General features: G+C 35.3%; 2 protein-coding genes across 3 annotated transcripts; both read right to left on the reverse strand.

Annotated features, from left to right (window-relative positions):
• Nucleotides 1-7: 7 nt before the first annotated feature.
• On the reverse strand, nucleotides 8-1,879 carry LOC138316305 (alpha-protein kinase vwkA-like). Its single transcript, XM_069257951.1, has 2 exons — nucleotides 1,600-1,879; nucleotides 8-1,381 (listed from the first exon to the last, which is right to left on the reverse strand). The coding sequence occupies exon 2, from the start codon at nucleotides 1,362-1,364 to the stop codon at nucleotides 483-485; it is 882 nt and encodes a 293-aa protein (XP_069114052.1). The 5' UTR covers nucleotides 1,365-1,381; nucleotides 1,600-1,879; the 3' UTR covers nucleotides 8-482.
• Nucleotides 1,880-10,267: 8,388 nt separating this feature from the next.
• Nucleotides 10,268-12,816, reverse strand: LOC138316308 (uncharacterized). Of its 2 annotated transcripts, none has more exons than XM_069257959.1 (2): nucleotides 12,716-12,816; nucleotides 10,268-11,737 (listed from the first exon to the last, which is right to left on the reverse strand). In XM_069257959.1, the coding sequence occupies exon 2, from the start codon at nucleotides 11,722-11,724 to the stop codon at nucleotides 10,834-10,836; it is 891 nt and encodes a 296-aa protein (XP_069114060.1). In that variant the 5' UTR covers nucleotides 11,725-11,737; nucleotides 12,716-12,816; the 3' UTR covers nucleotides 10,268-10,833. The 2 variants fall into 2 exon arrangements, with proteins under 2 accessions (XP_069114060.1, XP_069114059.1); XM_069257958.1 differs by having other exon boundaries at nucleotides 12,707-12,815.
• Between the last annotated feature and the right edge of the window lie 515 nt (nucleotides 12,817-13,331).

A 13,331-nucleotide genomic window follows, 5' to 3' on the forward strand; every position in this document is an offset into this window, starting at 1 on the left:
ATAAGAGTTCTGTCTGCTTTTTATATATAATTAAAAAAGATTAATCAAACGGTGTACAATAATTTACATACATTTAGTAGAAATTTATTGCATATAGTGGTGTTACAAAATATTACACATGTGTCTATTTGTATAACAGGAAAGTTTTGGAATATTCCTGGTATGTCAGACAAGACTCGACGACAATTTTTTGGATTATGTTACTAGCACAGCGTATTCAGATGTTTGGCATATCGCCTATTACGTTTTGTTAACTGTAGCAATATCATTTGTGTTACATTAAGTCACTATCGTTGGGTTTTTAGAAATCAGATACCATTCTTATGACAGTTAACGTGATCGATACGAATACACATCACCTCTGTCTTATTAAAATAAGGCAGTATGTTTCTTGTTATACTAACAAAGCACATAATGGAATATCTTGTAAATGACTTGTGACTAGAAGAATACGTTTATGGGGAACCTCATTCTACCAACTGTCAGGTAACACACTCATATGAAGGTGGTGCAGAGGGCTCCAATCGTGGCGGAAAGGAGTAGGAATTTTCAAAATCAATCCGCCATTTCGAATCGTACTTAGGTGGCATGTCCTTTCTGAGTTGCATAGTCGAGGTGTTATTCTGTTGTTTGCTGAGTAGCTCAAGGCCATCAAATGGATGTAACAGAGAAGGTTTCGGCAACTGACAACAAACAGCAGTGCACACATGAGAGCAGAAAAAATTAAACATTGCTTTTTCTCCTAAATCATCCGGTCCATATTTATTGCCAACAGAGTTCATTGAAGGTGACGTCAGTTTAAACTTTTGACCCTGTTTCGTCACTACACCCTTTAACCCCGTCACAATTTCCTGGCCTTTAGATTCGTTGTAAACGAAATGAACAAATTCTTGTAGTGTATCACAACAGTTGTTATTGACGGTACCGTCACGCTCAATAAAGGTTTGGAAATTTTCTCCGAGATATTCCTCAAAAACGACGACGTCTTTTTCACTTACACGGCGTTTATGTCGTCTGTCGCTGGACCGGATGTTTCTTGAAAACACTGACACCCTGTCCATTTCTGCCGAATGAACACTGACAAATTGCATTTTTGATTTCCCATACCTCTGTATATATTCACAGGCAATGTCTCTACTCTTCACGTAATGCGAGCATCGGCGATATGATGATTCCAAATCTCTAGCAGTTTTCGCTCGGAATATTTTAATAACGTGATCTTTCGCCAATGGTTGTGTAATGATTCCTTTGAATGCCACGACTCTGTCGCCGGAACTAAAGGGTAATATATCAAATACAGCGTATGGACCATGCTCTGAGCTCAAGGTTTCATTTTCAAATAAGGTACCGAGAGAGTCCCCCATTTAGGAGCGCTTTATTTCTGAAATCAAAATATACTATATATTTCATAATGCCGTTTGAGGTACGCAATATAGATTAACAAATGTGTTTTACAATGTATCATTTTGACATACAAATATCCATATAACAGAGAACATGATATCATTTAACATACATATAACAGATAGCGCTGTGTGCATTACACTGAAATATACAAGTACACCAGTAAAACCATAGCATTAAGTCCCAAATACTTACCTGGTTATAACAATAAACCATTCAATCAGCCGTGACAGTCAAACTACTGTGCAGGTGGATTAACAAAATCACATGTGTCTAAGCATATGACTGCTGCAGCCCTGCTATCGTTACTGGTATCATGACTGTTCAAAATGTTTTCGGTTGTTTTGTTGTGTAAATTTGAGTTCTAAGTGGAAAAGTACTGAACTGTGTATGCGGAAGCATTAAAGTGTTTGTGACACCAATCTTTAAATAACATGAATGTAAGAAAATCAAGTTCATTGAATACTATTGGGATTTTAAATTCTATTAATAGTCATTTACTCCACCGTAAAAAACACCTTCAGGGGAAGGAGCACCTTTGAGAAATAGAGGCTAACATTTCTGACACGTCTGCCTAGCACTCATCAGTTCAAAAAGTACTGACAATCGAAGGCGAGTAAATGTGAAATTTTATTCCAGAGGTAACTATCATGGTGGACATAACGACAGTGATAGTAACTCCTGGAATATCGATGATGGTTAGACGCATGCATGGGATGTTTAAAGTTGTATGTGCCGAAACTTGACGAACATTTGACTTGTTATTTTTTCTTTGTTAATCAAGTGAAAACCGTAAGTTTTGATGAATTAAATCATGAAAATCATTTAAATGGCTTCAGATGCTTCAGAAATTCTATAAAGCTTAGCTTGATTCGTGAGTATGAAAAATACGGCACGTATAACTTTAAAGATCTATGGTCCGAGATAATTTAAAGATACATGATTTAGATACAAAAATAGCCTATTTCATAATCTGATACCTTCAAATATTGAGAAGAAAATATTGGTAGAGTAGAAATTCGAATGCATCCTGTTGTCAGTAACTACATGTACCTTAAAATAACACCATGTAGTGTATCATGAGGTAAAAGGGAGACAACTAGGTATCAGTACGCAATACGTAACTTATTCACCACTAAAATACATTTGATATGGAGCACTTACATGTAATAATCACGACAGAATACCAGCAATGCAACATTTATTCAATATTTTGTTCACTTTTCTTTTGTTTATTAAAAAAGAGCAATTAACCGCACAAAATTAATTCATTAATAATAAAATATATCATAACAAACACATATAATCATTTCATGCTTTGCTATCATAAAAATAAAATATTTTCATAAAACTAATGGAAAATCCTCACAATTCGCAAAAACAACAGTGGCAAAATCATTATTCAGCGTCTTGGTTTTTTTTCTTATTTTATGTATACAAACTCATACGAGGATACCTGTTTACTAATACAACCTATTACATTTCAGTAATAATGAAAGTATTTACATAACATAATAATAATGTCTTAAAATGGGCTAAGCATTAACCAGTCCCGACGGTATCATCAAAGTAAATATACCACAATGTCTAGGTTATCATATAACACTAGATAAAAAGAGTTCTTCAGCTCAAGCTCCTAACAGGGTAGCCTTGCTGAAGTAAGACGCATTCTGCATTGCAAATATTCTGAAAATCTATTTTTTTTTACATATTCATTAACTAATGATATTGGTATTTTAAATATGACTTTCCAAATGTATATCGTTACTACTTAGGGATGATTACATGTCAGAAATCTGTTTTACATTTATAATTACTAACCAGCCAAAACAGCATCTTCAATAGTCCAGGGGTTATTATCGGTCTTACTATATTAGAACCCAGTCATATAAAACTGACCTATACAGGCCTACATCATTTGAGGATTGATAAATACCGAAACCCAACTTCAAAGCCACTTAGTGTACCGTTATTCTTTTTAATGCGCACAAATCATCAAACTACATTTCGTATCTGTCTTTCACATACTTGGGGTGGATATTGGGAATGGCCAACCAGTGACCTGGACCAAAGTATATCTTGGGCTCAATCTTCTATACACAGGAGCCTTTTTTCCTAGCTATATTTTGATTTGGTAGGTTGTCCCTCTAATACTAGTACCTGAAACACTATTTCACTCCTTTTAATTGTCTACTTATGTGTCAATCACATATCTCAGAGGTCGTGTAAAGTACTCAATGTGTTACCTACACATATTGGTATTTGTCTGGCTGCAAATCTGAATGTGTGCTACAGGCAATGCAAAACTGAGCTATATAATATGACGTCATCACAATAAACTCGTGCAATGGAACGTGAAGCTTCCATCTAGAGATCGCAAGCATGGCGTCGGAGAACATGAAGAAAATATAGCCGACGCAGCCAAACAGTGATGCAAACGTCATATCCTGTTCATACCGCGCCTGCGCTCTTCATCCACGGTGCAGATCTGTGAAAGGTAAACACAAATCAACGACGTCGTCACCAAGCTATTTATAGAAACAGAGAGAAGGAAAAATAAAGATACTCCTGCTAAGGCGTACACTGTTTTTGTCTTACTCTCTGGCACATCATCGACTCAAAAGGCGTGAAAATAAAGCACATGTGCTATCATTAATGATATCATTCCAGGAATGAAAAACAAATGTCACTTATCACCAAGAAAACGTCCCCAATACTTGACATTATCAACCCCAGTGTCACAAATTTTGAACGGAGGTGAGTTGAAATCGTGGTATATTTTTCAGCCTCGTGGATATTTTGCCAAGTGAAGTAAGCGAGACTTCAAATTGGAAACGCCTTGAAAAATACTGCAGGTACAGCAGATTCAGTAGGAAATGTGTTAAAGGGGAAGTAGATAATGTAGAAAATAGCAACCAAGGTATAAAAAGGGTAGAACTCTCGATTCCTTGTTCGTCTCTTGAATTCCTCTTGAAATCAGATTAGGGAATCTGGAATTAAATATTTATTAATGCACAAGTGCTTTTGTTATTAATTATAGTTAATATGAATATATGAAGGTATTAAATTAACCTTCGAAATAAGGTCAGTGACAAAGGCGACTGTTTCAAGGTAGAGAATTGATGTAAATTTTCATTATTTTGGTAAAAAATTGTGATCTTCACCAAGAGAAAGGGGGCGCATTACCTCATGAATAAATAAATCCTGTGAAATTGATTAATTTCTCCCCAAAAGGGTGTGATTACATGGTCATGAACGTTATGTTAACACCCCAAAAGTGTGTGATTACATGGTAACGAAGATTATGTTAACACCCCAAAAGTGTGTGATTACATAGTAATGAATATTATATTAATACTAGATGCATTTGTTCACGTAACAAAAATGTTTTGATGATAATAATCATAATTTGATCTTTGTTTTGGGTTCATTCAACTATTTAAATAATAAATGCCAACTGGAAAAAGCAAATTCAATAGTGTATTATCTCTATCCAAATTACTAAGCAAAAATAAAATTTAATATCAGATTTTCAAACTGCTATTGTTTATTTTCGTTAGACGACTATAAAGAACGGATATAATGACATAATCAATCCCCAAAAAAAAACTCATTTTAGTAACCGAATTAGTTGGTACAATGATACAATGAGGTGACACGATTTTTTTTTTCACAGTTACAATCAATCTTTTGTTTGATTTCCAATGAATAAATTTTAATAATTTCTGATTAATTGGCATGTATCCTAATATAATAAAATCTTTAACAAAACATTTAACTTGTTACGTCGGTGTTACACTAGTTTTGTAACAATGTGCAATTAACATTGATAACAATCAAAATATTCATCTGTGTTCATATCAAATATGTCAAGTTCAGGCCTGATCAATAACAAATTAACTTAAACCAGTAATTAGAACACTTTACCTCTATATACAGTTCGTATATTTAATTTCTGGTTCAAATGTACTTGCAACGTTGACTGCAAAGGTTATGTCATCCTCGATATTCCAGGGCTTCCGATCACTTACGATCTCTACACCCCTGGACTATCTCATAGTAAAACTGGGGGCAACAGAACAGAACAGATAATTCAGTCATTTGATGTACATCAAAAGAGCCGTATAACGGTACACTGTGGTCGACTTTGTGACTTTGATGTTAGGCGTCGCTCTCTCCGTAGTCTTCAAAGGAAATCTTTGCTGGCCTGTGATTGGTCAAATGTTTTCCGCTGAACTGCCTTCAATTTCACTATGAGATAGTCCAGGGGTGTAGAGATCGTAAGTGATCGGAACCCCTGGAATATCGAGGATGAGGTTATGTCAGCGAAAGGTTGTGTACATGCGATCTTAATTATTCAAAACATTAAAACAACAGATAACAGTAAAACGTGAAATTGTCAAACGCGCCATAGCAATAGTACAAACAGGTGCTACTCTGGCTTAAAGTGAATAGTCGGGCAAAGAAAACCAGTCTAAATGCGTTCATTGGCCTTCCAAAAGTTCTCACATATTAATACGACGGTCAAGTTCTGCTTAGTTTCCCAGTTCTGACCATTAAAGTAAAGAAAAGTTGAAAGCATTGAAAGCGAGGCTGCGTGGAAATGCCGGGAGGACGTTTTAGAATTTCATACTTTAAATTAATTTCTTCGTACGCAGACAGATTTTGACGAGAGATTTTATTTTTCCATTTCATAAGAAATTATACTGGATACATTCACACCATTTTTACCGACTTTAGCCATCCTTGCCCGACTATTCACTGTTCTCTGATCAAGTTTTCTGATCGTTCAATATAAGACATTCACTATATATGAACAAAAGCCACACTATCAAAAAAGAAATGGAAAATATAACTGAAATGCTTGTTAAACAGTCATGAACAAGTTTGGCCGTATGTCGTGATCATGATTAAGTAGTTCATGTTTTACAAATCGATCAAGCCAGCATGATCAAACAAAATATAGTTAAAAATTCGACTTAAGTGACATTTCTTCACAACACAGATTTGTTTTAAAAAAATAAAGTTGATAAGTATTGTTTTAATGGACATGTGCCTTTCAAATTCAAATGAATTTAGCCAGATTCTCCGTGTCTTCAGACATACATACACACTGTACCAACAAGAGACGTTTATGCAAATTTATTTTGTTTCTTACCATTTCTTTAATTTCGCTTAAACGTTATCAATGTTTGATCAATATGTGTCTAATTTACATGCCTGATACTTAATGCTTGATACCTAACCAATGTGTCGGTAATTTTATACACTTATTTAAAAATGAATTAAATTAAAAATAAGAACATATTTTTATCACATAATTCGCCCGATATCCAGTGATGTTGTCAGTTTGATATTTTGCATAAGTTACTAGTGTAATATAACTGACAAAATGATCGCCACCACTAGATTGTTCAGACCATTTTGGCGTGAAATTCTTTGAAATGTAGGTTGTTGTAGTTATTTAATAAAACTATCTTAAAATTGTGCTCATTTCAGATGATATTTTATTAAATTCGTCTGGAAGTTTATACTGTTGCTCCCCATGGCTCGCAAAAATAGAAACTTTTTAAGACTCGTTTTGTAAAAGTTTATGTGAAATGAACACTCATTTAAGGTCCTTTATTGATTCATAGATATCAACTTACGTGGAATGTTTTCCATCTTTACTGGCCTGTTCACCGCTTACCAGTGGTATGATGCCGGTGTGTAACTAACGCCCTACACCATGTGTTGTTATCGTGATACTGATCAAATAATAGGGCCTCAAAAGGGGGAGATATGAAGAAAAGTTTATATATGTATGACGTTATTTAACGAATAAAATAATTAGTTGATGTTAAAAGATATACAACTGTTAAGTCATAAGATTTTCAGTTAAAAAATAAAAATGACAGAGTCAGTGAAGAATCTCTCGAGCTTTTTTCTAAGGCATTATTCCAAATATATCCTACGGTATAACATTGGCAGGGGTCTACAGCATTACGTATTCATTGCACACCCCATATCAAATCTGACGAAGCTATTGTGTAATGTGAACCAAAGATAATAGCTGATATATTATGTTGGCTAATTTAGGGAAGATCAATTTTCCATTGTCTTTTTCCTAAATACAGGGCTTATATAATCATTTCAAGGTACTGAAAGACAAAGCGGGGCCGATTTGGGTCTGTGAGGATCAAATCGACAGAAAACAAATTGGCCAGTTTGATTAGAAAAAAAGGTACAGTGTAAGGGACGTTTATTTAATATTATATAAATACTACCTGTATTAGAGGGTGACACTAGGCACTGTCACCCTCTAATGCAGGTAGTATTTATTTTATTATACCGAAAGTCTAGAAACAAAACTAGTTTTCAAGTGTTTGCAATCTATTGAAACATTTTTACTGATTTTATCAAAAGTCGAACAGTCACCGTCGGCAGTAGAATAGCATACCAGCTTCTACTCAGTAGCACTAACTATCACTGCATTATGAAAAAGAATACTCACAATAAGCATGTAGTGAAAATTCTTGTGGTCATGTCTCCTGTGTTTGTTATAATCTTAACGTTTAATTGAATCTCAATGGATTTTGGTTTCGTCCCGTCGTCTATTTACAACATTAGCAACGTCAAGAAGACGCTTAAAATCGCATGTCTTCCGTTCAAATAATCACCGACGGGTTCATAAAATCCAACATATAGCGCTTGGACGGTAAGCGAAAAGGCGTAAACGGAAAGCTCCGTCCTTAATTTGAAAAAAAAATCAATAAACAGACTAGTTATGCAAAACTATTACTAAATAGTAAAAAAACAAAGATGGCGTCGAAAAAAGAAACGAGTGCGCATCTTTTCCGGGCGGTTAATATTTTACACTGTCAAAAATACACTATCGCCCGTTGCTAGGGGGTTGCTACGAACGTGTCTATTGTTTCCTATTGTTCTAATGTTATCTGCCGTGTGATAGTGTAAAATACCAAATATCTCTCGACCAATAAGAATGCAGGATTCTCACTTGAGGTATAATAATATATATTATAGAAAGACGTCAATAACTTTTGTTTTATAACCGAAGTTAAACCTGGGAATGTTTTCAAACCTTTTGTTTTCTGTGTTAAAAGATGCTTTATTCTTCAGCAGGTCTATGTGATATTAAATAAAACGATCTTGGTGCTAAACAAGGGGGAATAACTAGTGTCATTGTCAAGTAGATCACAATAAGATCCTTTACTTTTCAAATTGGGGGCAATTTTACATGGAACTATCAAACATATCATCAATATAGTTATCCAATACAAAAATACTTTTATTCTGTGCATAAACTTTGGTTGCATACATCACAATATATTTTTCAAGGATGATTAAAAAGAATATACATCAGAAATATATATACTTGGCCTAAGCTGTAAAACAGCGTTCAATGTGCCCGGGAAAGGAAGGTGCCCTCTACGTCACTAACAACAAATACTCATTAATGTGTTTTTCCTATATAAACTATAGTAAACTTGACCCCCCCCCCCCACCCCCCCAAGGGGAAATATGAGACCCCAGGGTCATCTAATTTACAATTTTTATAAAACAAACTTTAAGACCTTTTCATCTATAAAATGTAGCCTATTTGACATTTTTGGTCCCGCCCCTCTGCCCCCAGGGGGTCGGCCTGGACCAATATAGATATGATGTTAAAATGCTATCTCAGGCCAATAATTCTAACCAAGTTTGTCTCGTTTCCAATGAAAATTGAGCAAAAAATGCTCATAAATGTGTTTCCCTACTAAACTATAGTAAACTTGACCCCCTCCCCAGGGGGAAACTTGAGACCCCAGGGTCATATTATTCACAATTTTTGTAAAGGACCTTAAGACATTTCTATTTATGAAAAGTATTTTATTCTACCATTTCCAGAATTTCAGAAGAAGATTTTAGCCTATTTGACCCCGCCCCTAAGGCCCCTAGGGGTCAGTCATAGAAAATTTGTTAATAGGATTAAATGGCCATCTCATACTGATAATTCTGACAACATTTGACTCATTTCCTATTACAAATGACCAAATAATGCTCAAAAATGTGTTTTCCCAATATACACTATAGTAATTTTAACCCCTCCCCAGGGGGAAACCTGAGACCCCAGGGTCATAAAATTCACAATTTTTGTAGAGGGCCTTGAGACCTTTCTATCTATGAAGAGTATTTGATTCTACCACATCTGTGAGTAGAGAAGAAGATTTTTGAAATTTTACTAAATTTTACCCCCTTTTGGCCCCTCCCACAGCCCCCTGGGTGGTGGGTACCCCATAATTCACAATTTTGATTGGCCTTATGCCTTAGAAGGTTTGTGCAAAATTTCATTGAAATTGTTTCAGCAGTTTTGGAGAAGAAGTCGAAAATGTAAATTGTTTACGGACATACGACGCACGACGGACGACAGACGACGGACGACGACGGACAAAAGGCGATTAGAATAGGTCACTTGAGACTTCGTCTCAGGTGACCTAAAAATACAAATTGTGCGAGACAGACAAACCAGTTATCATTTAAATTCCATCTATATGTAATGTTCATATATTTTTAAAGTAAATAAATGTTAGATAAATGACTATTTCACGTCGGCTCTCTATCAGTTTATTCATGGTCAGGTAAGGGCGTATCAGGTTGGTGGAGGAAATCCGCAGCACCCGGTGAAAACCACAGATCAGCGTTCAGTATCTGGCAACTGCCCCACATGGGATTCAAACTCGCAACCCAGATGTGGAGGGCTTGTTGTGATATATCGGGAACCACACGCCTACCGCGCCACACATTTCTTACTATATGAGACTTAACATTTTCATCGAAAGTAACTGTGTGCGTGTGATTAGTAAAATAACAACAAACACATTGATCAAACTTTTGCCTTTTTATTTCGTCTATAACAATCGACATGCAGGTATCACTGGATTGAAGCTCATTGTATCGCAGGCAGTGTGTATACGTTCAAGTATGGCCGAGCTAAAGCTTATTCTGTTGACAAAGTGAATCTAATATTCGAAAACGAAAGTTGTCAAATCTTTAAATATATAACACACGGTGTTTTATTGTTATTATAAAGTCGATGGCGTCTAAAAATAGATATTTGTATTCCATAAGTTTCATCTGATGTAAATGCAATCAGGAATTGTATTGTAATATATTTAGAATAAATCAAGTTATACCAAAAATATATGAAAGTGCATTTCCCGACTTTCCTTTAGAAGTTGCATCCACTAGGGTAGGTGTCCTCATACCCAACAGTCTGTCAGAACTTAACATGGTATCACTGGATGTAATGACACAGGTTACACGCTGTAACAGTCGGTTAGATAAGTCTTCTGAGTAGTTTACGTGATGTCATCTTTCCGAGAACGATTTAAAGCGAGGCTGCTCATTACACGCGGCTCACTGTATGTTGGAGAGAGAGTGTGCTACAGTTCATGTGATTTGATCGTACGGTGGTGGAGCTGTTGGTAAAAGAGGTAATGTCCCCAATTTTTCAAAATCAACGCGCCATTTTGAATCGTAGGCAGGTGGTCGAATGCCATCTTGGCACCGTATCGTATCTGTAGATGTCTTTGAGTTCTGGGGTTTATTGTCTGTTTCTAAACGGTTGAACGGGTTCATCAGAACAGGTTTCGGCCATTGCGAACAAACGGGCGTGCACACGTGTGAAGAGAAAAAGTTAAGAATTGCTTTTTCGCCAATGTCGTCTGGTCCATATTTCTTGACAATCGAGTTCATTGATGGTGACGTGAGTTTGAACTTTTGACCCTGTTTCGTCACTACACCCTTTAACCCCGTCACAATTTCATGTCCTTTAGATTCGTTGTAAACGAAATGAACAAATTCTTGTAGTTTACCACAACAGTTGCTATTGACGGTACCGTCACGCTCAATAAAGGTTTGGAAATTTTCTCCGAGATCCCGTTCAAAAACTACAACATCATCTTTACTGAGATGGCGCTTATAACGTCCGTCGCTCGAACGTATTTTACTCGAACATTTTGCAACCCGGTCCATTTCAGCTGAACGAATTTCTATGAAAGTTATTGCCTTCCCTCCGTATTTCTTCAAGTATTTCTCTGCTACGTTTGTGTTCTCAATGTAGCATAAACTTCGGAGACGGGCTGATTTCCGGTCATTCTCTGTTGTCTGTCTAAATGCCTTGATCAACTGATCACCAGCCCGATGTTCCGGTGCAATGCCCCGAAAAGCTACCAGTCGCTTGCCAGATGCAGTAGGTCTGAAGTCAAAGACTGCCCAAGATCCGGATTCCGAATTTAATGTTTCGTTTTGAAAAAGTATCGCTATTATTCGACTTCCCATAGTGATCCAATATCTGAAAAAAATAACAAACTTGCTTTACTCTTAAATAAAATGAAATTACAGAGACAAATTATGGCATTCAGATTATCAAATATGTGTTTGTGTTGGAGTAACATTTATGGCTTATCTATTAAGTGGTTAAACTGCTATCCAGGAGCTGCTACGTCCAACTGTTCGTGGAAAGTACAAAAGACGTATGAATACATGTATGTATATTTCCTCCCTAAATAAAATTGTGCGAAATGATTATTTATAACGGGTTCAACCATATGGCGTTTATCTTAGTTTTTACAAATTAAACCCGCAATATGCTGATATATCGGTATAAGTTTTATGGTAATCGGTGATCGCACATCTCACCTATATATAATAACGAATCAGATAGCTGCTTGTCATAGCAGACGTCAAGTAACTAGTCATTCTATATCTCTAGAAGATTATCTTTCTAACAACTGAAATATCTTTGCATGCACTTAAATCCTGGTTTTAGTTATCGAAATGATAAAGTTGTAGGGACTATATTCTATTATATATACAAGATGAAGAATTCATATAATGAAGTACAAAAACTAAAGAAGAAACTGATTCTCATATCCTGTCGAAAAAATGTAAATGACGCGAAAATATGACGTCACAATTAAGAAATGAAATTAGGAATTAAATGTCTTATTTATTTTTTGATTAGAACATTGCATATATATTTTATTTCAAACGAATTCTTAAATAATATCATCAGCATTAAATTAATCTTCTTTTTTATTTGACGGATGAATGAAAATTGCAACAAATCTGCATTGATTCTAGCAAAATATACAATCGAAATTAAAAAACGAATTCTATGCTTCGCTAAAAGAATATCCATGATTAATTATGACCGAACTTCCAAATATATGAAATGTCAAGAATTATTCATAATAGAAATATATATTATAGTATTGCTTAAAACATAAGTGTAACTACTATACACATCCATAATTCTTACCAAACTTACGTGGCAGCGTCTCAGGACAGGAGGACAACAATTCTTACCAAACTTACGTGGCAGCGTCTCAGGACAGGAGGACAACAATGAATGTTTACGTAACAAGTAATATTTATATACAGACAAATGAGTTCAAATCTGTTAAAAATCTTAGACTACAAATCCCCGCGTTATTTTGGTAGCCGTGAAATTATGAATAAAATTACGATAACGTAATAAAGATGCTGGTCTGAGCTATATTCTATATTTAGATTTCTCTTACTTGTAAGTGTTATTGTCACAAGGTTTTTTATTCACTAGGAAGTGTTGGTAATCAATTTAACTTCGTGATCATATAAATAACTTCTCAGTAATACCCGGTATGATATAAAAGTGTGGTGGTTTACTTTCGTTTTCTTTGTGACTGATGTGTTTGTATTAATAAACACATATACACTACCACACACTTAACCATTGATCTATACGTGACACTTCTTTGTCAAAGTTTTTTTTTTGGTTTTCATTACCAGTACATATCTTTAATTTTAATGCAATGCTCGAAAGTAAGATTCCATTAAACAAAGATAAAATATCAACAAAACATAGATTTACATTCTAAGAGAGTAAGTTTACGTAGGTTTATGCT

The sequence above is a fragment of the Argopecten irradians genome, chromosome 2 (assembly GCF_041381155.1).
Source record: "Argopecten irradians isolate NY chromosome 2, Ai_NY, whole genome shotgun sequence".
NCBI lineage: Eukaryota > Metazoa > Mollusca > Bivalvia > Pectinida > Pectinidae > Argopecten > Argopecten irradians.

Coding starts and splice junctions, on each gene's coding strand:
- LOC138316305 (XM_069257951.1), bottom strand. CDS start 1,364: ATGGGGGACTCTCTCGGTACCTTATTTGAAAATGAAACCTTGAGCTCA.
- LOC138316308 (XM_069257959.1), bottom strand. CDS start 11,724: ATGGGAAGTCGAATAATAGCGATACTTTTTCAAAACGAAACATTAAAT.